The sequence below is a fragment of the Hyla sarda genome, chromosome 3 (genome assembly GCF_029499605.1).
Source record: "Hyla sarda isolate aHylSar1 chromosome 3, aHylSar1.hap1, whole genome shotgun sequence".
NCBI lineage: Eukaryota > Metazoa > Chordata > Amphibia > Anura > Hylidae > Hyla > Hyla sarda.
The window spans coordinates 423,757,002-423,783,791 of record NC_079191.1 but is presented as its reverse complement, the minus strand read 5'-3'; the positions used below and the strand labels follow the sequence as shown (position 1 = coordinate 423,783,791).

Sequence of the window (26,790 nt, the reverse complement as noted above, 5' to 3'; positions counted from 1 at the left end):
ACATTAAATAACATTGCACAATCAACCTCTAAAAGGTCAGTTCAGTACAAAATAACATGTATTAAAATGTACCAGCACTAGTGGTTTTATTTTTTTATTTTTTTTATTTAATTTTTTTTTCCATTTTTACCAATTCAAAAAAAAAAAAAAAAAGTTTAGATATTTATATATATATATTTATAATTTTTTAGGCAACTGCCTTGTTGAAAAGCGGCACATTACAAGCATGATGAGCTGGAATAAATATGGAGGGGTGGTTGGGGGAGGGGGGAGATCTGGTAAATAATAATGTCAGCGAGAATTTTTTTACGATCACATAGGCGTGACTAAAAAGAAATCAAATTCCCTAAGTGAACACACCCGGAGATCATTTACATCAACAAAAAATTTGAAAAATAAAAAGGACCCCGCGCAGGCCCTGCCTGGGGGCAATAAATAAACTCTTCCACTGCCACAGTGACATGCAAAGCGACTGTAAAATCCGGCTAACCAAAAAAAAAAAGCAAAAAAATTAAAATAGCAAATTGGAGGTAAATTTCCTCCTAAAAAGGAAAAAAAAAAAAAGATATTTATACAGACTATATATTTGCAGATATACATATTGATAGGAAGATCAGCATTGAATGTCTTCTGTGATTCCTTGAAATGGCTAAAAGTGTACCTTGCACAGACGGACAGGAAGGGCCGCCATTTTTTTTTATTTTGGCCATTTGGCCGCAACATAATTCAGTTAAATTAAAAAATAACCAGGTATAACAGCAAGAGAAAGGCCGTATGGACGAGATATCAAACACTGTCCAGGAACCCAACAAATTCCTTGCAGCGGCTGTAGCCAAAAAGGTTTTGAAGAAATCCAAGGAGTTGTGTCACTGGTGCACAATGGTTTTGCCGTGATCAGTGCCGCCATTTCAATCTTCATTTTTTTTCCCTCACTTGTAGGGCGAGTTTTGCCCTAGTTCTACAGCTAGCAATGATCATACCTTCTTTATGTAGGAGGTTAAAGGGTATTTCGGCTTTATACATCTTGGGGGACATGTATCATTATTTGTGTATGGTAGAAGCAGTTTACCCCTTTTCCCGAATTCTAAATTATGCGCAGAAGCGCTAAATTTATCAATCAAGCGCAATGAGCTTCATAAATTGCGGGTAAATATAGTCATCTCCTCAATCCACTCTTTGGAAGATAGAATCAATGATTTAGAGCATCTCGCTACATTAAGTCCAAGATGGCTTATATTTGCGCCCAAAAAAAAAAAAAACTGCTCTCTTTTTGGTGTAAAGGAAAAGTACGCAGTTAATAAATCCATGTGTACTATAGATGTCACTCCAAGGTACCCCGATTCAGCCACATCTGGAGGACATGCTCTACCAAAACGTGCGCAAAAAAATGCGCAAAAAAAGGGCTTGCGCAAAATTTTGCGCAAAAAATACACACAAAACAGGGGTAAAATCTTTGATACATGTCCCACCTTATCCCCAATCCAAAAGGATACAGGATAACATGTATGATCTCAGGGGTCCCGCCGCCGTGGACCCCTGCGATCTCTGTGCAGCCCCCAGAATTCTGTGCCGGGCACTGCCTCAGAGACGGGATAGTGACGTCACGACCACGCCCCCTAGTGACGCCACGCCACTCCATTAATGTCTATAGACATGAATGGAGTGGCGTGACGTCACTAGGGGGCATGGCCGTGACATCACGCCCCCGTCTCTGAGGCAGCGCCCGGCACAAAATGCCGGGGGCTGCACTGAGATCGCGGGGGTCTCCAGCGGGGGGGGGACCCCTGCGATCATACATCTTATCTAAGATGTATAGAGCCGGAACACCCCTTTAAGAACTATGGAACTGCTCACCCACATGGCAAACCTAACATTGCCCAAATAATTTACACATTAGATTATGACAGGATCTAAAAAAAATTGTTAAAAAATGGGAAAAAACTATTATCCTGTGAAGCTGTAACTCAGGACGGGGGTGGGGGGCAGGTTTACCATTGTTAGTGTCAGGGAGAGGTCTTCTACTGTACTTGGCTACACAACAACTACACGCATGTAAGCGCGCCCAGTAATGGAATAAATCACACCCATTCATTAAGACTGAGCTGCAAATGTTACCGCCATAGTATAGTTCTATAGCTGCATATAACAATACACAGTCATGGCTGTAAATGTTGGCACCCCTGAAATTTTTTCGAGAAAATGAAGTATTTCTCACAGAAAAGGATTGCAGTAACACATGTTTTGCTATACACATGTTTATTCCCTTTCTTTGTATTGGAACTAAACCAAAAAGGGAGGAAAAAAAAGCAAATTGGACATAATGTCACCAAACTCCAAAAATGGGCTGGACAAAATTATTGGCACCCTTTTAAAATTGTGGAAAAATAAGAGTGTTTCAAGCATGTGATGTTCCTTTAAACTCACCTGGGGCAAGTAACAGGTGTGGGCAATATAAAAATCACACCTGAAAGCATATAAAAAGGAGAGAAGTTCACTTAGTCTTTGCATTGTGTGTCTGTGTGTGCGCCACACTAAGCATGGACAACAGAAAGAGGAGAAGGGAACTGTCTGAGGACTTGAGAACCAAAATTGTTGAAAAAAGGTCAACAATCTCAAGTCCATCTCCAAACATCTAGATTTGCCTTTGTCCACAGTGCGCAACATTATCAAGAAGTTTGCAACCCATGGCACTGTAGCTAATCTCCCTGGGCGTGGACGGAAGAGAAAAATTTATGAAATGTGTCAACACAAGATAGTCCGGATGGTGGATAAGCAGCCCCAAACAAGTTCCAAAGATATTGAAGCTGTCCTGCAGGCTCAGAGAGCAGCAGTGTCAGTGTGAACTCTCCATCGACATTTAAATGAAATGAAACGCTATGGAGGAGACCCAGGAGGACCCCACTGCTGACACAGAGACATAAAAAAGCAAGACTACATTTTGCCAAAATGAACTTGAGTAACCAAAATCCTTCTGGGAAAACGTCTCGTGGACAGATGAGACCAAGATAGAGCTTTTTGGTAAAGCACATCATTCTACTGTTTACCAAAAACAGAATGAGGCCTACAAAGAAAACACAGTACCTACAGTGAAATATGGTGGGGGTCAATGATGTTTTGCTGCCTCTGGCACTGGGGGCCTTGAATGTGTACAAGGCATCCTGAAATCTGAGGATTACCAATGGATTTTGGGTCGCACTGTACAGCCCAGTGTCAGAAAGCTGGGTTTGCGTCCAAGATCTTGGGTCTTCCAGCAGGACAATGACCCCAAACATATGTCAAAAAGCCCCCAGAAATGGATGGCAACAAAGCGCTGGAGAGTTCTTAAGTGGCCAGCAATGAGTCCAGATCTAAATCCCATTGATCACCTGTGGAGAGATCTAAAAATTGCTGTTGGGAAAAGGCGCCTTCCAATAAGAGAGACCTGGAGCAGTTTGTAAAGGAAAAGTGGTCCAACATTCCGGCTGAGAGGTGTAAGAAGCTTATTGATGGTTATAGGAAGTGACTGATTTCAGTTGCATTTTCCAAAGGGTGTGCAACCAAATATTAAGTTAAGGGTGCCAATAATTTTGTCCAGCCCATTTTTGGAGTTTGGTGTGACATTATGTCCAATTTTCTTGGTTTCCTCCTTTTTTTGGTTTGGTTCCAATAGACAAAGGGAATAAACATGTGTATAGCAAAACATGTGTTACTGCAATCCTTATCTGTGAGAAATACTTCATTTTCTAGTAAACTTTCAGGGGTGCCAACATTTACGGCCATGACTTTATCCCTGTTTGCTATCTATTATTTCAGAGTTTATCTAGGAAAACCTGCTCAGATAGGATAAGGATTCTCATTGAAGAGACCCAGCAATGTAGGGAGATTTGTTTGCAGGCAATGCTTCATGAGAATAAGGATGCAAATGAGCTCTTCTTTGCTTAAAGGGGTACTCTGCCCCTAAACATCTTATCCCCTATTCAAAGGTGGGACCCCCGCGATCTCGGCTGTTGAACCCCAGACATCCAGTGCACGGAGCAAACTTTGCTCCGTGCCGGACGACTGGCGATGCAGGGTGGAGGCTCGTGACATCAATGAAAGTCTATGGGAGGGGGCATGACAACTGTCACACCCCTTCCCATAGACTTGCATTGAGGGGGGAATGGCCGTGACGTCACGAGGGGGCGTGGACGTGATGTCACGAGCCTCCGGCGCTGCACCCGATGCTCTAAACGTACGTCAGGTGCAGCAAGGAGATTGCTGGGGATCAGACATCTGATCTAGGGGTGGAGTACTTCTTTAAGGGCAAAAGCTGGGAATTGATGGCAGGAGTTTTGCCATATTTTCAGAAAGGTGAATTCCTGAGAAGGTGCCATACTGCTCAGCCAATCACTGGCCACAATGAGGTCCCATCTCGGCCAGTGATTGGCTGAGCAGGCAGGTCCTTCACCAAGTATTCCTCTCGGAAGCAGGAAGTAAGGAGAAGATCAGGGGAGCAGATAGAGGCGAACGGGAGCTGCAGGGGACCATGTTTTTTTCCATGATTGGCTTTTGGATGTCGAAAAGAGCCCCAGGAACAGAGCAGAGCGAATCTACAGTAAACTGGCCCTAATTCCATTCTAACCATTTGTCCAATTTGTTTAATCTTAAACATTTGCTTTGCTTTCAAAGTGCTCCAGAAAAGCCAGATACAACAATCTGAGGTCTCCTAGGGATATTTCCATGTGATCGGGGCACTGCAAAAGCGGAACAAATCTATCAAGACAAAACAAAACAATGGCCGATTGCTTAAGATTCAGATCTTAGCCAATCAGATCATTTTCATTTGCCATATTACATTTACTTAAACAAAATATTGTCCAGCCTGGAGCATTTCCTAGTTTACTACTCACACCCTAGTACTGTTGATTCTGGACCAATTTAGTCTAGAGATTTCAAGGCCTGTATAAATCTAATATAGTTACCAACGCCTTATCGGTCAAAATTGGAACATTTAAAGGGGATGTCAGGGGGTGCAAAAAAGGTCCTACTCTGCTCCCCGATGCTTCGGCTGCACCACAGTGTGACGACATCCTGCAGCTATTGGACATTTTGAGCAGGCGTGGTTTTACAAGCACTTGATGACCGCGCCTGGCACCGGCTAAGGTATACATCCGAGACATGCAGAAGTAAGCTCTGAGGAACAAGACAGGAAGAACCTTTTTTACTCCACGGACAACCCCTTTTTCCTTGGCTGGGAATGCCACCCCCCCCCCCCTCTTTGACACCCACTTTTGGGTAGGGTTTACAAAGACTCCTTCCCTTTTGTGGGGTTTTCCTGGTAAAATCAAGACTGTTGCCAAGTATGATCTTGGGGACCAAACAGGACAAATTGTGAGCATGTACTTTGCTAATTTCAATCAATTTTATTTAATAAACTACAAGAACACTGTTGAATTAATTGGGAATTTCTGGATACTTTTATGAATGCACCTAGATCTTTCCATGCTGGGCTCTGCAAGTTAAAAGGGTACTCTGCCCCTAGACATCTTATCCCCTATCCAAAGGATAGAGGATAAGATGTCTGATTGCAGGGGGTCTTGCCGCTGGGGACCCCCATGATCACCTGGCGTTCGTTTAGAGCGTCAGGTGCAGCGCCGGCGGCTCGTGACGTCACGGCCACGTCCCTTCAATGCAAGTCTATGGGAGGGGGCGTGACGGAAGTCACGCCCCCTCCCATAGACTTGCATTGAGGGGGCGTGGGCGTGACATAACGAGCCACCGGCGCTGCACCTGACGCTCTAAACGAACGCCAGGTGATCATGGGGGTCCCCAGCGGCACTGGATGTCTGGGGTGCTGCAGCCGAGATTGTGGGGGTCCCCAGCAGCGGTACCCTCGCGATCAGACTTCTTATCCCCTATCCAAAGGATAAGATGTCTCGGGGCGGAGTACCCCTTTAAGCTCTATTCAGACCTTGTGTAAGCATTCCTCCTTTGTGGTACAGGAAAGCACAGTCTGCTGGGAGACCCAGTAAAAATGTACACTTTTCCACAACGGGCGCAAATAGCCAACGTATGACACTGTATACCTACGAGATGAAAGCTTCCGTATAGGCTGAAGGATTCTCTCCTGACATATCCCCCTCCAACAGAAGCAAAAAATAATAATAAAAATAAATATGAAATAAAAAAAATTATGTGAACAGATCTATGGCAAATTGTCCTGCATCATAGGGTATTCGATTATACTATCAAAGGTGATTAAAAAAAATAAAAAAATAAAATAAAAGATCTGGCTTTATGGAGACGCTAGTACTCCTATCAGGATGCTGGCTCAGGTTCAAGCTCCAGTGTATGATCATACTCATCAGATGATTGCTTCATTTATTATCATCCCCAGGGACAGAGGTGCAAAATCCATTACCCCAAATGACGACAATTATGCAATGGATTCTTATTAAGGGTTTCCTGGTCTTTAAAAATGTGTAAGTACGGTAAGTGCTTTACATGCAGTTATAGCAGTCACTATAAGGCTGGGTTCACACCACGATTTTCTATACAGTTTTTGGATACTTAAAAAAAAAAAAAAAAAAAAAAACGTATGCAACTGTACAGAAAACCGTGCCCATAGACTTTCCATTCAAAACCGTATGCACCATATTGTATACGGTTGTCTCCGTTTTTCACACCACACGGTTTTTTACTTTTTTTTTTCTGGACAGAAAACCGTGGCCTATCACGGTTTTTGGTCCAGGTGAAAAACCGTATAGACCCGTATAAGTTTTTTTTTTTTTTAACATGGGAGTCAATGGGAACCGTACAGAACATATGTGTGTACTGTTCCATCCAGTTTTCACCATACGGTTTTTGACTTTGCACTGTTTTTTTTTCTTGGAATTTCTATCAAACAAGTGAAACTTTATTCATAATGGAGTGAAAAGTTCAAAACGTATGCGTTTTTTTTTCTTAAAAAACGGATGCAACCGGACATCACTTTTCAAACCGTACACGGTTTTCAACCGTATACAGATAAAACTTTGTACACACGTTTTGATACAGTTTAGTCAGGTTTTGAGGAATCCGTTTTTTTTTATCAAAAACCTGAAAAAAAACTGTATTGCAAAAACGTGTTGTGAACCCAGCCTAAGATGCCTCCATAAGCCAGTCTCTGATGCATTTAAATGACTATGCTCCTATTCATGTTAAAGTACTCTAAACGCGTGGTTATTTACCTCTTCCCCCCCCCTCCCATGCCTCTTATCTCCACTGCTCCCTGGCTCTTTCTATAACTCCCTGTCTGTGACGGGATTATGTTTCACATACTGGGCAGCAGATAACACAAGGTTATAGTGAGCAAAAGTAGACAGGGTAGGCTTCAATTCTGTGCAGAACCTTTGTTTTAATGCCGCCAGGGCTTACTATGGGTGGAATTACTAAGGTCATAGACATTGCTTCTCTATACAGCTGCCTGCATGCCCCACTGCAGAAAGAGCCATCGCAACGCGGCCCTGACGAAACTCAGCTACGCACAGCAAGGATAAATGAAACACAGCTTTAATACCAGGAAGCAACGCGTTTCGCTGCGCATGCGCAGCGAAACGCGTTGCCTCCTGGTATTAAAGGGGTATTCCAGGAAAAAACTTTTTTATATATATATCAACTGGCTTCAGAAAGTTAAACAGATTTGTAAATTACTTCTATTAAAAAATCTTAATCCTTTGAGTACTTATGAGCTTCTGAAGTTAAGGTTGTTCTTTTCTGTCTAAGTGCTCTCTGATGACACGTGTCTCGGGAAACGCCCAGTTTAGAAGCAAATCCCCATAGCAAACCTCTTCTAAACTGGGCGGTTCCCGAGACAGGTGTAATCAGAGAACACAGACAGAAAAGAACAACCTAAACTTCAGAAGCTCATAAGTACTGAAAGGATTAAGATTTTTTAATAGAAGTAATTTACAAATCTGTTTAACTTTCTGGAGCCAGTTGATATATAAAAAAAAGTTTTTTCCTGGAATACCCCTTTAAAGCTGTGTCTCATTTATCCTTGCTGCGCGTACCCGAGTTTCGTCAGCCGGCTGTTTCTACTGAAGCCTACCCTATCTACAATTGTACTCCAGCCGGAGGGGAGCAGACGCTTTACTATTGTGTGTGTTACCATTGTTGTGTATAACGTTACACAACCTTTCAGGGTGAGCGGCTTTTATGCATTTCTCCTATATTTTATCTTTTAAATGTGAATTACACTATGGAGCTCTCTCACCTTCGTTTTTACTTTTTTTTTATTTTTATAGTGAGCAAAAGAGCAGGCAGAGCTTACAGAATTTAATAGTGGGCCATGCAGGCAGCTGTATAGAGAAGCAATGTCTATGACCTTAGTAATTCCACCCATAGTAAGCCCTGGCGGCATTAAAACAAAGGTTCTGCACAGAATTGTATAGTGTAATGAAAAGGTAAATAATTATTTCTTAAAAGGGGTTATCCAGGAAATTTTTTTTTTTTATATATATCAACTGGCTCCAGAAAGTTAAACAGATTTGTAAATTACTTCTATTAAAGAATCTTAATCCTTTCAGTACTTATGAGCTTCTGAATTTAAGGTTGTTCTTTTCTGTCTAAGTGCTCTCTGATGATACGTGTCTCGGGAACCACCCAGTTTAGAAGCAAATCCCCATAGCAAACCTCTTCTAAACTGGGCGGTTCCCGAGACACGTGTCATCAGAGAGCACTTAGACAGAAAAGAACAACCTTAACTTCAGAAGCTCATAAGTACTGAAAGGATTAAGATTTTTTAATAGAAGTAATTTACAAATCTGTTTAACTTTCTGGAGCCAGTTGATATATATATATATATATATATATATAAAAAAAAGTTTTTTCCTGGATAACCCCTTTAAGTATGGTGGTATCATATGGAGAGCATTCAGACACAAAGTTTTTTCAAAGACTGGAAAACCCTTTTAAAAAAAGTGTCCAAAAACATCATGGTATATGATATAATGGGGTTTTCAGGACCATCTCAAGTTGACATTGTGGACTCTGGGGATGCCACATTTTCACACTTGGTCTGTAGTATCCGAATGTTAAACAGCACTCCCTCCCCCTCAAAAGCAGCCAAATGAAACCTGCAGTAACTCACATTAGAGGTCTTCACACATTATATTACAGAATGATATACTCCTATGCACAGTAATTTAAAGATGACACCCCCTGCTCATGCAGACGTTCCAGTCATAGCAGAGGAACACCTTTGTGGCAAAGGGGCTCCTGGCTGTTTATATTTCCCCTAATGGCTCTTTCACCAAAAAAAAGCAGAGTCTATAATACCAGCTGTGCATCAGTAATACACTGATGCGCAGACATTGTTGTTGCAAGGCCTAAGAAAGATTTTCCAAAAATGATTAAAAAAAATAAAAAAAGTTTACGATTTAGAGGGGCAGAGTAAGTAAGTAAGCTGTTCTGAAAATTCTTTGCAGTAACGGAAGTGGATGTAACACACGGTATGGGGCGTGAGCGAACACGTAACACCCCTATGTCTGAAACAGACGAAGCAGAGCAGCATTTGGACCTTGAGGAGTAGACGTAAAGACCTTCGTTTTTGAGCTGAAGAAGTTATCGATAATCTCGATTGAAATAAAAATATTCTCTGGCTTTCACATAGAATTTCTCAATCTCCTTTAACACTGTAATCATAATTGTCTTTATCGCTCTCTCAACACTGCCAGGTACATCTAGTATACTGTACACATCTTTGGGGTTTAAAAGGATCATCGGACAGCCCGACGGCGGTCACTGCCAAGAACTAGGCAGTACTGTCGGTAGTCTGCGACTCTCTGGGACTTCGTGCAGTCATGAGGATAAACCCTGTTTCTTCTTTGATTGGTTTAGACGATAATGGGCTTTTGGGAAGAGAAAAAAAATTATTTATAGAATAAAATTAAAATAAGAGTCATATCATCAAAACAATAAGGAAGAACGTGGTTCTCTGAACAAAACACTGAACAAAGACGTCTGTACAGAAAACTAAACCCAGCTATACAAGATCTGCTTATTTTTTTTGTTGTAAAGCAATGAATTGTCTATTTTACAATTCTATCCACATTGACCGAGTGGTGAATGTTCTCTAGGATTTGCTGTACAAGCCGCGAGACTGGCTGCTTATTTACGGTAGAAGGGATACGGAATTTCAAAATGTACAATTGATTAGAGAATCCTGTATAACCTTATTGCAGTAAGGGCATTATCTGTAACGTAAAGGGGGGGGGGGGGGAGGCGTGCGTGCCAGCCAAGTGACGTAATGCCCGTTACTGGTAGAGAAGCCCGATTCTGCTCCCGGGCGGCGGAGTTTCCAGCAGTACATTCAGATGTTGTATGTTGTGTCGAAAAAAACGAAACTTTTCACAGTTTGAGTTCGTTTGCAATCTTGGACGCAATGTTCTTGAAGGCGATGGACGTCCCGGATATTCTCTTGAAGCGAACGCCATTGAGGGACAGACGAGGCAGTTTACACACCTCCATTTCCCACTGTACCAGGCTGTCTTGCCGGGCGTCACCGTGCACGCAGAAAAGCAAGAACCGCTCCTTCTGCTCGTAATCGCAGTTGTTGGCATCCAAGACCTTGCGAATCTCCCTCATCATGTCATTGGGGTCCATGGAACTAGTGGTCTTCATGCTCCAAGTGAAGCGTAGAGATCGGGGCTTGGAATCTTTTGAGTCTTCTTTTTGGCTCTCTCTCGGCTCCCCGGAAGTGCTCCTGAAGAAGGAAACACAAGTAGTAATTTCATGCAACGCTGCAAGGAGATAATTCTAGAAAAGTGTCTGCAAATTACGGTTTATCGGCCTTCGTGGCAGCAACATTATTTACTTTATAGGATGCTGGAATCCTCCTTCAAACCTCAGAACCCTCATGTAAACTCAACACCCTTAGGCCGTGTTCACACGTCGAAATTTCGAGAGTCCCATTGATTTCAATGTGATTTTGCTGCGCTGTGCACACGGGGGAATTTCCACCCCAGAGAGAATGAACCTGTCCATTCTTTCTGCAGACGTCTATGAGACGGCGCATTCACATGCGGTCCTAGCTGGCGCCCGCAGTCTGCGGAATGTATGCATGGATGGGGACACTCCGAGGTGTGAACATGGCCTTACTGTACAATGAATTAACCTGGTGGCGGCATATCATCATGGCACTTTATGCGGCTTCATTTACATCCTCAAGAATAAAAGTACACCAGCTTCAAATCTTGACGCGTTTCGAGCGCGTGCGCTCGAAACGCGTCAAGATTTGTACCTGTGACGTGAAGCTGGTGTACTTTTATTCTTGAGGATGTAAATAAAGCCGCATTAAAGGGGTACTCCGCTGGAAAACATATTTTTTTTAAATCAAGTGGTGCCAGAAAGTTGACCAGATTTGTAAATTACTTCCAATTAAAAATCTTAATCCTTCCAGTAATTATCAGCTGCTGTATACTATAGAGGAAGTTCTCTTCTTTTAAAATTTCCATTCTGTCTGACCACAATGCTCTCTGCTGACATGTCAAGAACTGTCCAGAGCAGGAGCAAATCCCCACAGCAAACCTATCCTGCTCTGGACAGTTCCTGACATGGACAGAGGTGTCAGCAGAGAGCATTGTGGTCAGACAAAGGAAATTCAAAAAGAAAAGAACTTCCTCTGGAGCATACAGCAGCTGATAAGTACTGGAAGGATTAACATTTTGTAATAGAAGTAATTTACAAATCTGTTTAACTTTCTGGCACCAGTTGATTTAAAAGAAAATGTTTTTGAGTGGAGTACCCCTTTAAATGTCAAGTGTTAAATCATTTTTGCTTTTTTTCTACTTATTGGACAACACGACCAAGAGTTATTTCCTTCTCATCTCTTCCATTTTAAAGGGGTACTCCGGTGGAAAACATTTTTTTTTTTTATGAACAAGTGCCAGAAAGTTAAACAGATTTGTAAATGACTTCTATTAAAAAATCTTTACCCTTCCAGTACTTTTTAGCAGCTGTGTGCTACAGAGGAAATTCTGTTCTTTTTTAATTTCTTTTTTGTCTTGTCCACAGTGCTCTCTGCTGACACCTGATGCCCGTATCAGGAACTGTCCAGAGCAGGAGAAAATCCCCTTAGCAAACCTATGCTGCTCTGGACAGTTCCTGATACGGACAGAGTTGTCAGCAGAGAGCACTGTGGACAAGACAAAAAAATAAATTAAAAAAGAACAGAATTTCCTCTGCTGCTAAAAAGTACTGGAAGGGTAAAGATTTTTTTAATAGAAGTAATTTACAAATCTGTAACTTTCTGGCACCAGTTGACGTATATAGACCTAAAAAAAAAATATTTTCCACCGGAGTACCCCTTTAAGCTGGTAGGCTGAAATAGATCTTGCTGAAGCTTGGGGTTTACTATGCTCTTTCTCCTATAGTAGACATAACAGTGGGAAAGGGCCTATATTATACTCCAGAGCAGCACTTCTTTATCTGCTGGTCGTCATAGAAATGTATTAACAGATTTGTTTCCTGACACTCCCCTAAAGCCCCTAATACCCGGGCCTCGCTGAGCTGTAAATAAGTGCCGATCTTGTAGACTAGCGCTTGCTTACATAGCCTATTACACGGCTCAAGCGTTGTGCAGAGGGGGCTGTGCATACGATCGCCGGATCGCACGTGTGGCCCTTTGCTCTTGCACGGGGAGATTTGCAGGTGACAGCTGGTCATTTTTTGACTGGTCAAAACTACCCGACTGGTGACCCTATTACACCGGGCGATATCAACCTGTTCAGTCGATAATTACCCATGTAATGGTACCCTCATAGCTTAAAGGAGATATCCAGTGGTGAAAAACTTATCCTCTATCCTAAGGATAGGGGACAAGTTTCAGATTGCGGGGGGTCCGACTGCTGGGGCCCCCTGCGATCTCCTGTACGGGGCCCCTGCAGCCCGCGGGAAGGGGGAGCGTTGTCTACAGCACGAAGTGGCAGCCGACACGCCCCCTCAATACAACTCTATGGCAGAGCCGGAGCGCTGCCTTCAGCAATATCCGGCTCTGCCATAGAGTTGTATTGAGGGGGCGTGTCGGCCGCCGCTTCGTGCGGTGGTCAACACGCGCTATCTGGCCAGCAAGCCGGGACCCCGTACAGAGAGATTGCGGGGGGGGGGGGGGGGGCCCCCCCCCAGCGGTCGGACCCCACGTGATCTGAAACTTATCCCCTATCCTTGGGATAGGGGGATAATTTTTTCACCACTGGACTACTCCTTTAAAAGGGGTTATATCCAGGAATAGAAAAAACAAAGCTAATTTCTTTCAATAACATCTCCATGTCTGTCCCCAGGTGGTGTGTGGTATTAAAGCTTGGCTCCATTCACTTCAATGGAACTAAGCGGCAGAACCACACCCAACCTGGAGACAGACAGGGACCGTTTTTTGAAAGAAATTAGCTCTGTTTTTTTTTCTATTCCTGGATGACCCCTTTAACTGAGCTCCTGTAAGGACCCTTTTAGACAGCCCAACAGGAGGCGGCAAACTAGCTGTGATCAGTGAGATCGGCGCCCGTTTTCAGTCTTTACGCGGTTCACTTAAACGATTGTTGGGTCATTTGTGTGGCCTATTATATTTATCGTTAGAGATGAGCGAACTTACAGTACATTCGATTCGTCACGAACTTCTCGGCTCGGCGGTTGCTGACTTTTCCTGCATAAATTAGTTCAGCTTTCCGGTGGGCTGGAAAAGGTGGATACAGTCCTAGGAAAGAGTCTCCTAGGACTGTATCCACCTTTTCCAGCCCACCGGAGCACCGGAAAGCTGAACTAATTTATGCAGGATAATCATCAACTGCCGAGCCGAGAAGGTCGTGACGAATCGAATTTACTGTAAGTTCGCTCATCTCTATTTATCGTTATTGGCCGCATATCCCCTTTTTATATAGGGCGATGTACTGCTGATAATGATTTTATTGGGTTGGCCGACAAACAAGGGCTTATTAGCCAATCGCTGGCCTTTTTACATGTTTCGATTATCAGGAAGAAGTTTTCCTAGGAACAATCATTCACCCGATAATCGGCCCCTGTAAAAGGGCCCTAACAGTGGGGGGGGGGGGGGGGGTTACTTTTATCTGCATCAGATTACTGTATAGTTCCTGGTTTCATTCAGTGTTCCAGAATGCAAACCAACAAAAGAATTGCTCCAAATATCCAAATATTGAGCCAACGAGGAGCGCTGGAAGATTTGAGCTCTGAGGCTGCAGAACTGTGAATGTAGCTCTGGAGTAAAATATGTTGGGCACCTAGTGATATTATCCAGGTCTATACAGGAGCGAGACATGACAGAACTGACTGTCCAGAAACAGCACCCAGTACGATAAAAGTAACAAATACCATGTATATACATTAACGTTGTGTATATACATTATCCTGTTATAAGTATCATCGGATACAACTTTTAAAAAAGATACTTTAAAGGGACACTAAACCTAGAATAAAATGTGGGGGACAAAAAGACACCATGCAAAAACTTACCTGTCAACAAGCAAGATTTAAGAGAGAAAAAATAAATTAAATAAAAAAAATTTAAAAAAATACAACTTTTGGCTCCAAAATTTTTTGTGAGAGAAATGGATCTGGTGTGGCTTGATTAAAGGGGTACTTCTCTGCTCGAACTGTTCCAAACGCTGGAACCAGCAGCTTGTGATGTCATAGCCTAGATATGAGCAAACTTACAGTAAATTCGATTCGTCACGAACTTCTCGGCTCGGCAGTTGTTGACTTATCCTGTGTAAATTAGTTCAGCTTTCAGGTGCTCCGGTGGGCTGGAAAAGGTGGATACAGTCCTAGGAGACTGTATCCACCTTTTCCAGCCCACCGGAGCACCTGAAGGCTGAACTAATTTACGCAGGATAAGTCATCAACTGCCGAGCCGAGAAGTTCGTGACGAATCGAATTTACTGTAAGTTCGCCCATGTCTATCATAGCCCCGCCCCCTCAATGCAAGTCTATGGGAGGGGGCGTGTCACGCCCCCTCCCATAGACTTGCATTGAGGGGGCGGGCGTGACCTCATGAGGGGGGGCGGGGCTATGACATCACGAGCTTCCGGCTCCAGCGTTTGGAACAGTTTGCTCCAAAAGCTGAGCAGCGGAGTACCCCTTTAAAGGGCTGGGCTTAGCTTCCTAGGTCTTACAACAGAGATAGATAAGCTAAAGTTCCACCCCTTTACCAAGTTTACGGTTTCATACCCAATGAGCAATATGGGAAAAAAGAGACAAAATGGATACCTCTAGAGATGAGCGAACTTACAGTAAATTCGATTCGTCACGAACTTCTCGGCTCGGCAGGTGATGACTTTTCCTGCATAAATTAGTTCAGCTTTCAGGTGCTCCGGTGGGCTGGAAAAGGTGGATACAGTCCTAGGAAAGAGTCTCCTAGGAATGTATCCACCTTTTCCAGACCACGGGAGCACCTGAAAGCTGAACTAATTTATGCAGGATAATCATCAACTGCCGAGCCGAGAAGTTTGTGACGAATCGAATTTACTGTAAGTTCGCTCATCTCTAGATGCCTCCTGGAATATATGTAGAAACAGTTTAGATCGTAAAAAGGTAGGCTCTTTGGGCTGTAATATGGAACGAAAGTGTCTCAAACCATGGGGCTAATAAAAAAATTATAATAATAAAATAAAAATATTATATATATATAATTTATTAATTTTAGTGTCCCTTTAAATTGCATACCGTACAATGGGTTAGTACAAAATGTCACATTCAAGCTACATCATATACATAACAGAACCGGATCCAGTTTTACAACACAACAGGCGATAAAGTTACTTCAATTTTAATGCACTTGCAGTTATGTCATGTTAAATGGAACAAGTGGCCCAAAAACAACTCCAGATTCTTTTTTTTCCCCTCAAAACATTTGACTATATCTGAATAATTGGCAAGAGTTTATATGGAGCCCTTACAGTTTGATCAAAAGGGACATGCATTTCCCGAAAATAAAAACTATAAAGAAATAGCATTTTTTTGTTGTTTGTTTTGTTCCTGTGTGGAGTTGTTTTTAGGCATCACTGTCCCTTTAAGAGCCATTCTGAGCAGACTGAGAAGAAACTTGATATGGATAAAAGTTTTATGCATAGAACAAAAATTCTCCTCGTAAAGGTGCAATCCCTTATTTAAAAAAAAAAAAAAAACGTAAATAATATCTGCTGTGAATGTATCCAAATAATTTGAAAATATTCCTTAAAGGGGTACTCCGGTGTCAGGTACTGTCCAGAGCAGGAGAGGTTTGCTATGGGGATTTGCTCCTGCTCTGGACAGTTCCTGACATGGACAGAGGTGTCAGCAGAGAGCAATGTGGTCAGACAGAAAGGAAATTCAAAAAGAAAAGAACTTCCTCTGTAGTATACAGCAGCTGATAAGTACTGTTAAAGGGGTATTCCAGGAAAAAACTTTTTTTTATATATCAACTGGCTCAAGAAAGTTAAACAGATTTGTAAATTACTTCTATTAAAAAATCTTAATCCTTTCAGTACTTATGAGCTTCTGAACTTAAGGTTGTTCTTTTCTGTCTAAGTGCTCTCTGATGACACCTGTCTTGGGAAACGCCCAGTTTAGAAGCAAATCCCCATAGCAAACCTCTTCTACTCTGTGCAGTTCCTGAGACAGGTGTCATCAGAGAGCACTTAGACAGAAAAGAACCACCTTAACTTCAGAAGCTCATAAGTACTGAAAGGATTAAGATTTTTTTAATAGAAGTAATTTACAAATCTGTTTAACTTTCTGGAGCCAGTTGATTTATAAAAAAAGGTTTTTTTCCTGGAATACCCCTTTAACAGTACTTATCAGCTGCTGTATACTACTAAATAAATTTAAAAAAAAAAAATATATATATATATATATATATATATATTTTTTTTTTTTTTTTTTTTCACCAGAGTACCCCTTTAACTAATTTCTTTAGCACTCTTTTAAATCATTATTTTACTGAGCTGGATATCTTGCACTTCCTTTAGGTAACTGCATACAGGTTTATTAATAAATTCAATGCAGAAACAGTATGCGGTGAGCTCCCCCTAGTGGTGGCTGCAAGCTGCCAGAATTTTCTCTCATTTAACTCTTGTGTATGCAGTGGATTTGGTGCTCTGTATAAGGAAAACCCTGTGATGATCTGTTAAGAAATTTATCAGCAAAAAAAAACAACAACTTTGACTTACTTAAAACAAAACGTTCAAGAGCATGGTTGCCAATCAGAACGCTTTTATGGTAAAGTGTTACAGAGATGAAGTTTCCCTTTTTATAGGGTATTGCACAAACCCTTTATTACTTTGCCCGAACCCATTTACTAAAACCAGCAAAGTGTTCTCTAGTTCCCCAATAAGTAATTGTGTAGTGTCGCTGTACCTGGTAATAGTAAAGTAAAGAAAAACTTTAGGACTGGTGTGTGTATGTGTGTGGGGGTTAAAAAAAGAGGCACAGAGGGGGTGCCATATTCTTTTTTACTGTGGACCTCGAGTTGTTGCAAAACTACAACTCCCAGCATAAGCCCAGGCAGTTAAAAAAAATACTTAAAAGAGGTACGCCGCTGCTCAGCGTTTGGAACAAACTGTTCCGAACGCTGGAGCTTGTGACATCATAGCCCCGCCCCCTCATGATGTCATGCCCCACCCCCTCAATGCAAGGCTATGGGAGGGGGCGTGACGTCACGCCCCCTCCCATAGACTTGCATTGAGGGGGCGGGGCGGGACATCATGAGAGGGCGGGACTATGACGTCACAAGCTCCCGGCGTCGGCTCCAGCGTTCTGAACAGTTTGTTCCAAGCGCTGAGCAGCGGCGTACCCCTTTAACCATGATGTTGGGCCAGTGGCAAGATGTTTAAAACTGCTGGGCAATCTCCACAGCCCAAGAGTCACGCAATCAGGAGATGTGCCAAAAGTCCAATGCAAGTCTATGGCAGCATTGAAAAGTGCAGGAAGGGAAAGCTGCTGGGGCTTCAGGAGACTGGAAAAGCTGGGAGGCACGCATTATACTGAATAGTGGTCTAGGCTGAGCCACGTAAACTTATGCTACAGTGTGTACAGTTGGCTGTTCAAGCATGTTGGGAGTTGTAGTTTTGTAACATCTGGAGGTCCACAGTTTCAAGACTAATGCTATATAACCTAGTTCATAGCTCCGAGTCATGTCCCTGATTCTGTCCCTGATTCGGTCCTTGCAGGAATTGCACCTTTAAAGCTGATAAAAGATTGTAAAAAAAAACAGAAGAGAAAAGCTCGGCCATGTTCTCAAGGCAGTGAATGAGCACACTGAAGAGGTAAAGGAAACAAGACGGACACTGCAGAAGAGCAGCCCAGAGGCGGAGGTAAGTATGACAGCTCCTCACCTTGAGGTGTCTGTTCTGCCACTCGCTTCAACTTCACTCGGATCCCTCAAAACAAAGTCAAGGTTCAGATTCAATGATGAGCCAAAAAACACGTATCATAGAGATGTCATCAGTTACAACAGGGTTTCGCAACTAGTGGGCCTCCAGCTGTTGCAAAACTACAACTAGCTGCATGCCTGGTTTGGTTGCCGGGCATGCTGGAATTTGTAGTTTTGAAACAGCTGAAGGAACCCTGGTTGGGAAAACACTGTGCTAGAAGAATGTCCACACCCTTTGGCAACCAGCAATAGGTAAGTCTTGGATTGCAATTGCTAAAATTAATTCTGAGTCTTGAAATTTTGGTGAAGTATCCCAATATATTGTAATATGTAGCATATACAATCTACAGTGTGGATCCTATTATGCTATTGGTGTCTTGGGGGAAATGAAAGGATATAGACAAACACATAGTTCAATATTTTATATACAGAATCAAATCTACAAACCGTGCTGAGTCACTGTGTACATACATTACATTACTTATCCTGTATATACTAATACATCCTGTATTATACTCTAGAGCTGCACTCACTATTCTGCTGGTGAGGTCACTGTGTACATACATTACATTACTTATCCTGTATATACTAATACATCCTGTATTATACTCTAGAGCTGCACTCACTATTCTGCTGGTGAGGTCACTGTGTACATACATTACATTACTTATCCTGTATATACTAATACATCCTGTATTATACTCTAGAGCTGCACTCACTATTCTGCTGGTGGGGTCATTGTGTACATACATTACATTACTTATCCTGTACTGATCCTGAGTTATATCCTGTATTATACTCCACAGCTGTACTCACTATTCTGCTGGTGGAGTCACTGTGTACATACATTACATTACTTATCCTGTACTGATCCTGAGTTATATCCTGTATTATACTCCAGAACTGTACTCACTATTCTGCTGGTGGGGTCACTGTGTACATACATTACATTACTTATCCTGTACTGATCCTGAGTTATATCCTCTATTATACTCCAGAGCTGTACTCACTATTCTGCTGGTGGAGTCACTGTATACATACATTACATTACTTATCCTGTACTGATCCTGAGTTATATCCTGTATTATACTCCAGAGCTGTACTCACTATTCTGCTGGTGAGGTCACTGTGTATATACATTACATTACTTATCCTGTACTGATCCTGAGTTATATCCTGTATTATACTCCAGAGCTGTACTCACTATTCTGCTGGTGAGGTCACTGTGTACATACATTACATTACTTATCCTGTACTGATCCTGAGTTATATCCTGTATTATACTCCAGAGATGTACTCACTATTCTGCTGGTGAGGTCACTGTGTACATACATTACATTACTTATCCTGAACTGATCCTGAGTTATATCCTGTATTATACTCCAGAGCTGTACTCACTATTCTGCTGGTGGGGTCAATGTGTATATACATTACTTATTCTGTACTGATCCTGAGTTATATCCTGTATTATACTCCACAGCTGTACTCACTATTCTGCTGGTGAGGTTACTGTGTACATACATTACATTACTTATCCTGTACTGATCCAGAGTTATATCCTGTATTATACTCCACAGCTGTACTCACTATTCTGCTGGTGAGGTCACTGTGTACATACATTACATTACTTATCCTGTACTGATCCTGAGTTATATCCTGTATTATACCCCAGAGCTGTACTCACTATTCTGCTGGTGAGGTCACTGTGTACATACATTACATTACTTATCCTGTACTGATCCTGAGTTATATCCTGTATTATACTCCAGAGCTGTACTCACTATTCTGCTGGTGAGGTCACTGTGTACATACATTACATTACTTATCCTGTACTGATCCTGAGTTATATCCTGTATTATACTCCAGAGCTGTACTCACTATTCTGCTGGTGAGGTCACTGTGTACATACATTACATTACTTATCCTGTACTGATCCTGAGTTATATCCTGTATTATACTCCAGAGCTGTACTCACTATTCTGCTGGTGAGGTCACTGTGTACATACATTACATTACTTATCCTGTACTGATCCTGAGTTATATCCTGTATTATACTCCAGAGCTGTACTCACTATTCTGCTCACATAATGAATGCACACAGTATGAAACATAGGACCAAATAAACAATACTGTGTGTGTGTGTGTGTGTGTGTATGTAATATATATATATATATATATATATATATATATATATATATATATACACACTCACACACACAAACACACATATACAGACATTCAGAATTGTTTAAAGGGGTAATCCGGTGGAATTTTTTTTTTTTTAAATAAACTGGTGCCAGAAAGTTAAACAGATTTGTAAATGACTTCTATTAAAAAATCTTAATCCTTCCAGTACTTATTAGCTGTTGAATATTACAGAGGAAATTCTTTTTTTTTTTTTTTCGGAACACAGAGCTCTCTGCTGAATCATGACCACAGTGCTCTCTGCTGACATCTCTGTCCATTTTAGGAACTGTCCAGAGCAGCATATGTTTGCTATGGGGATTTTTGCCTACTCTGGACAGTTCTTAAAATGGACAGAGATGTCAGCAGAGAGCACTGTGCTCGTGATTCAGCAGAGAGCTCTGTGTTCCAAAAAGAAAATAATTTCCTCTGTAGTATTCAGCAGCTAATAGGTACTGGAAGGATTAAGATAGCAGGAGAAAATCCCCATTGAAAACCTATGCTGCTCTGGACAGTTCTTGACACAGACAGAGGTGTCAGCAGAGAGCAGTGTGGACAAGACAAAAAAAGAAATTCAAAAAGAAAAGAATTTCCTCTGTAGCATACAGCTGCTAAAAAGTACTGGAAGGATTAAGATTTTTTTAATAGAAGTAATTTACAAATCTGCTTAACTTTCTGGCATCAGTTGATTTAAAAAAAAAAAAAAAAAAGTTTTCCACTGGAGTACCCCTTTAAGTAGAATTCTTCTGTATACAAACTATAAAATTGTGTTCAGATGGTAGAACTATACTTCTTTCTAGTCAAATAAAGATGCATTTACAGCCGTACGACACTGTAGATATACAGTCTGCTAAAAATACTCTCTAAGGGCTCGTTCACACAGACCGGATTACCTGCGGAATTTCCGCAACGGATTTTTTGCTACCCTTGACTTCAGTGGGTCCGAAGGAAAACTGGAAAATCTGCAAATCTGCCTCTATTGCGGATTTCCTGCTGACCCATTGAAGTTAATGGGTAGCAAAATCCGCTGCGGATTTTCCGACAGCAAATACGTTGCGGAAATTCCGCAGGTAATCCGCCCGTGTGCACGAAGCCTAAAGGAAATCTGTCATCAATGTCACCTGCACTAACCGGTTGGTACAGACAGGAAGCGCAGGGGACCCCACTGGTGACAACGATTTTTTTACCTGATCCCGTTTAGTGATGTGGTTCTTCCGCCGTATCTTTTATTCTGGGGCCAACTTGAAGCATGGGCGGGGTTTAGTGACGTCACCGCGGCTAAAGACCAAGCTAGTTGGTTAATAGTTAATAAAGGGCGACAAATGAATGAGGTCAATATAGGGGCTGTGGCCTTATGGGTTTTGCTTGGACAGTTCCAATCCTACTGACTATACCAGTGTGTCCCAATCAGCATGCCTCCAGCTGTTGCAAAACTTCAACTCCCAGCATGCCCGGACAGCCAACGGCTGTCCGGGCATGCTGGGAGTTGAAGTTTTGCAAAAGGGAAGCCTTGATTTACCTATCATACGTTGATCCTCTGGAGGAGGCAGACAGGTGTTTGGCTGTCCGGGCATGCTAGGAGTTAAAGGGGTATTCCAGGCCAAAACTTTTTTTTATATATCAACTGGCTCCAGAAAGTTAAACAGATTTGTAAATTACTTCAATTAAAAAATCTTAATCCTTGCAATAGTTATTAGCTTCTGAAGTTGAGTTGTTTTTTTTCTGTCTAACTGCTCTCTGATGACTCACATCCCGTGAGCTGTGCAGTTCCTATGGGGATATTCTCCCATCATGCACAGCTCCCGGGACGTGACATCATCATTGAGCAGTTAGACAGAAAACTTCAGAAGCTAATAACTATTGGAAGGATTAAGTTTTTTTAATAGAAGTAATTTACAAATCTGTTTAACTTTCCGGAGCCAGTTGATATATAAAAAAAAGTTTTTGCCTAGAATACCCCTTTAAAGTTTTGCAACATCTGGAGGGCCACAGTTTCAGACCACTGATCTATACAATATGTACGCCTGAGTTAACCACAGATCAGTCATGCTGCAGTCAGTCTGCGGTCATGCTGGAAGTTGAAGTTTTGCAAAAGGGAAGCCTTGATTTACCTATCATGTGTGGGTCCTCTGGAGGAGGCAGACAGGTGTTTGGCTGTCCGGGCATGCTGGGAGTTGTAGTTTTGCAACAGCTGGAGGCACCCTGGTTGGGAAACACTGGACTATACAGTGGGAAGCATGCAACTTTATCTTTTGGTTCTATCAATCCAAGACTTTACTATAGCAATTGCACCTAAGGTCACATTTTTATAAGGTATTAGATAGGATGTAGGCGGCCACTTTAATTTTGTGGGTTGATCCTTATGACACCACACAAGGCACAAATGTTATGGTTCGGACCACAGAATGGCGCCCCCATCTGACATGTCCAGGTACACTATCCGTACGCTGGCATCACTCCATTCACCTGTATTAGCTATTTACCTTCGTACGAACTTGGAGGTAATCTTGCTGATAATACCGGTGGAGGTCCCTCTCCTGCTGTGGGAGAACTGGGTGGTCTCGTGGGCAGGTGATGCCGGTGGTCCGTTATACGTAGCAGTGCGACGATCCCTGAGCTGCTCTCCATGGAAAGTGCTCCGACTGGTGCTCCCGCGAGGAAACCGGGTCCGGTCCGGGGTACTTGTACTAATACTGTGAGCAGAAGGGGATGTGGCCGGTACTCGCTGGTTTGCACTGCTAAGAAAAACGTGTAGAATCCATTAGTAATGGATGGAGAATAAGAACTACTACTTATCTGGCATCAGTCTCTACAATGTGCTGCAGATATACTGCTCATCTGGCCTCAGTCTCTACAATTTTTTACAGTTATACTGCTCACCTGGCCTCAGTCTCTACAATGTTCTACAGATCTCACCTGGCCTCAGTCTCTACAATGTTCTACATATATACTGCTCATCTGGCCTCAGTCTCTACAATGTTCTACAGATATACTGCTCACCTGGCCTCAGTCTCTACAATGTGCTGCAGATATACTGCTCACCTGGCCTCAGTCTCTACAATGTTCTACAGATATACTGCTCACCTGGCCTCAGTCTCTACAATGTTCTACAGATATACTGCTCACCTGGCCTCAGTCTCTACAATGTGCTGCAGATATACTGCTCACCTGGCCTCAGTCTCTACAATGTTCTACAGATATACTGCTCACCTGGCCTCAGTCTCTACAATGTTCTACAGATATACTGCTTATCTGGCCTCAGTCTCTACAATGTTCTACGGATCTCATCTGACATCAGTCTCTACAATGTTCAACACATATACTGCTCACCTGGCCTCAGTCTCTACAATCTTCTACAGATCTCATCTGGCCTCAGTCTCTACAATGTTCTACATATATACTGCTCACCTGACTTAGGTCTCTACAATGTTCTACAGATAAACTGCTCACCTGGCCTCAGTCTCTACAGTGTTCTACAGATATAATGCTCATCTGGCCTCAGTCTCTACAATGTTCTACAGATATACTGCTCACCTGGCCTCAGTCTCTACAATGTTCTGCAGATCTACTGACCATCTGTCCTCAGTCTCTATAAAGTGTTGCTGATCTACTGCTCACCTGGCCTCAGTCTCTAAAATGGTCTACAGATCTATTACTAATCTGTCCTCAGTCTCTACAATGTTCTACAGATATACTGCTCACCTGACCTCAGTCTCTACAATACTGTACAGATCTACTGCTCACCTGGCCTCAGTCTCTACAATACTGTACAGATCTACTGCTCACCTGGCCTCAGTCTCTACAATGGTCTACAGATCTATTGCTTATTCTTCCTCAGTCTCTAAAATGGTCTACAGATCTATTACTAATCTGTCCTCAGTCTCTACAATGTTCTACAGATATACTGCTCACCTGGCCTCAGTCTCTACAATACTGTACAGATCTACTGCTCACCTGGCCTCAGTCTCTACAATGTTCTACAGATCTACTGCTCACCTGGCCTCAGTCTCTACAATACTGTACAGATCTACTGCTCACCTGGCCTCAGTCTCTACAATACTGTACAGATCTACTGCTCACCTGGCCTCAGTCTCTACAATACTGTACAGATCTACTGCTCACCTGGCCTCAGTCTCTACAATGTGCTGAAGATCTACTTCTAACGCAGCAACATATGAATGTTTTTGCTATTAGCAGTGAATATACAGTGATTTCCAAGTGCAAAATATTACAGTATAATTCATTTATTGCAACATCATTGGGTCCTCATGCCAAGTGTTTCCCAACCAGGGTGCCTCCAGCTGTTAAAAAACTTCCTCTCCCAGCTTGCATGCTGGGAGTTGTAGTTCTGCGACACACTGGTTGGGAAACACTGTCTTACACAATATAAGATACATGTATCTTCAGTAGTGCAGTCAAATACCTTGGCCGGAAGCCTTCTGTACCGTCTTTGATAGTAGGTAAGGTGACTTTGATAGGGTGTCCTGAGGCTGACATTGACTTCTGGTGACGGGGTCGTGCGGAGGGGACTGCGGAGCCTGTAGATGATGTGCTGCCCGCAGACATCTCTGTTAAGCTGCAAAACAATCATGACTCCTATCATCCTCAATGCACAGCCTTCTAAATATCAACCGACAATGGGGGGTGTAAAAGTGTCGTAGCTAAGGGTCTGAATACTTAAATGCAAAGTTTAAGTTTCAATTTTTTTCTTATTTAAGCACAAGGAGCAACATAACGTGAAATGTGAAAATAGTGACAGTCTGGAAATTTCCCAATGCATTGTACATCTCACCCCTGACAGGAGCCATTGTCACCTGATAATTAAGGCTATTCACTGGTTTGTAATGGCTGATGACTGTATATAAAAATGATCCTGGTTTTCAAGTCTTCTGTTTCAATAGATATGGGATAGATATGAGATAGATAGATAGATATGAGATAGATAGATATGAGATAGATAGATATGAGATAGATAGATAGATATGAGATAGATAGATAGATATGAGATAGATATGAGATAGATATGAGATAGATAGATAGATATGAGAGATAGATAGATAGATATGAGAGATAGATAGATATGAGAGATAGATAGATATATGAGATAGATAGATATATGAGATAGATAGATATATGAGATAGATAGATATATGAGATAGATAGATATGAGATAGATAGATATGAGATAGATAGATATGAGATAGATAGATATGAGATAGATAGATATGAGAGATAGATATGAGAGATAGATATGAGAGATAGATATGAGAGATAGATAGATATGAGATATAGATAGATATGAGATATAGATAGATATGAGATATTAAGTGATATCCGGCAGCGCAAAATGCTTAAGCTGCTGCCGGATAGCAGCTTAATGTTCCCCGTGTGGTGCGGTGAGTATTACTTACCCCTCCACGATGCTCCGGGGTGCCCTCCGGAGTCTTCTCGGCCCTCTCCGATGACGTCAATACGAAGCTGCGCACGCCGTCCCGTCATCCAATAGGAACGGCGTACGCAGTGGCGTAATAACATCGCTACGCAGATCCAGTAAGGCCTTGTGGAAGACAGCGGAGGACCGGAGAAGACAGCGGAGGACCGGAAAAGACAGCGGAGGACCGGAGAAGACAGCGGAGGACCGGAGAAGACAGCGGAGGACCGGAGAAGACAGCGGAGGACCGGAGAAGACAGCGGAGAGCCCAGCGGAGGACCGGAGAAGACAGCGGAGAGCCCAGCGGAGGCCCGGGGACACCATCGCGAGCGGCGGGGACACCATCTCGAGCGGCGGGGACAGGCGAGTACAGCTTCCTATACTTTACATTGCACGAATCCCTCAACATACGATGGATTCGACAATCGATGGCTCGTTTGGAACAAATTATCATTGTATGTTGAGGGACCACTGTACAGACCAAAGGTTTGGACACCTTCTCATTCAGAGTTTTCTTTATTTTCATGACTATGAAAATTGTAGATTCACACTGAAGGCATCAAAACTATGAATTAACACATGTGGAATTATAGACATAACAAAAAAGTGTGAAAAAACTGAAAATATGTCATATTCTAGGTTCTTCAAAGTAGCCACCTTTTGCTTTGATTACTGCTTTGCACACTCTTGGCATTCTCTTGTATAGCTTCAAGAGGTAGTCACCTGAAATGGTTTTCACTTCACAGGTGTGCTGGTGTGGAGGAGGAGGTGTGATGGTGTGGGGGGTGCTTTGCTGGTGACACTGCTGGGGATTTATTTT

At 42.4% G+C, this 26,790-nt stretch overlaps 1 protein-coding gene across 6 annotated transcripts in view; it reads right to left on the bottom strand.

Moving 5' to 3' along the window:
• Positions 1-8,817: 8,817 nt before the first annotated feature.
• Positions 8,818-26,790, bottom strand: part of MARK1 (microtubule affinity regulating kinase 1) — a 180,425-nt gene continuing 162,452 nt past the window's right edge. For 2 of the 6 annotated variants that reach the window (XM_056568377.1, XM_056568380.1), the window contains exons 15-18: positions 24,963-25,115; positions 23,023-23,277; positions 18,318-18,362; positions 8,818-10,702 (exon numbers count right to left, since the gene is read on the bottom strand). In XM_056568377.1, coding sequence (XP_056424352.1) covers positions 10,348-10,702; positions 18,318-18,362; positions 23,023-23,277; positions 24,963-25,115 — 808 coding nt within the window. In that variant the 3' untranslated portion in view covers positions 8,818-10,347. The remainder of the gene's footprint in view (positions 10,703-18,317; positions 18,363-23,022; positions 23,278-24,962; positions 25,116-26,790) is intronic. The other 4 variants (XM_056568383.1, XM_056568378.1, XM_056568382.1 and 1 more) reach the window with 4 other exon arrangements.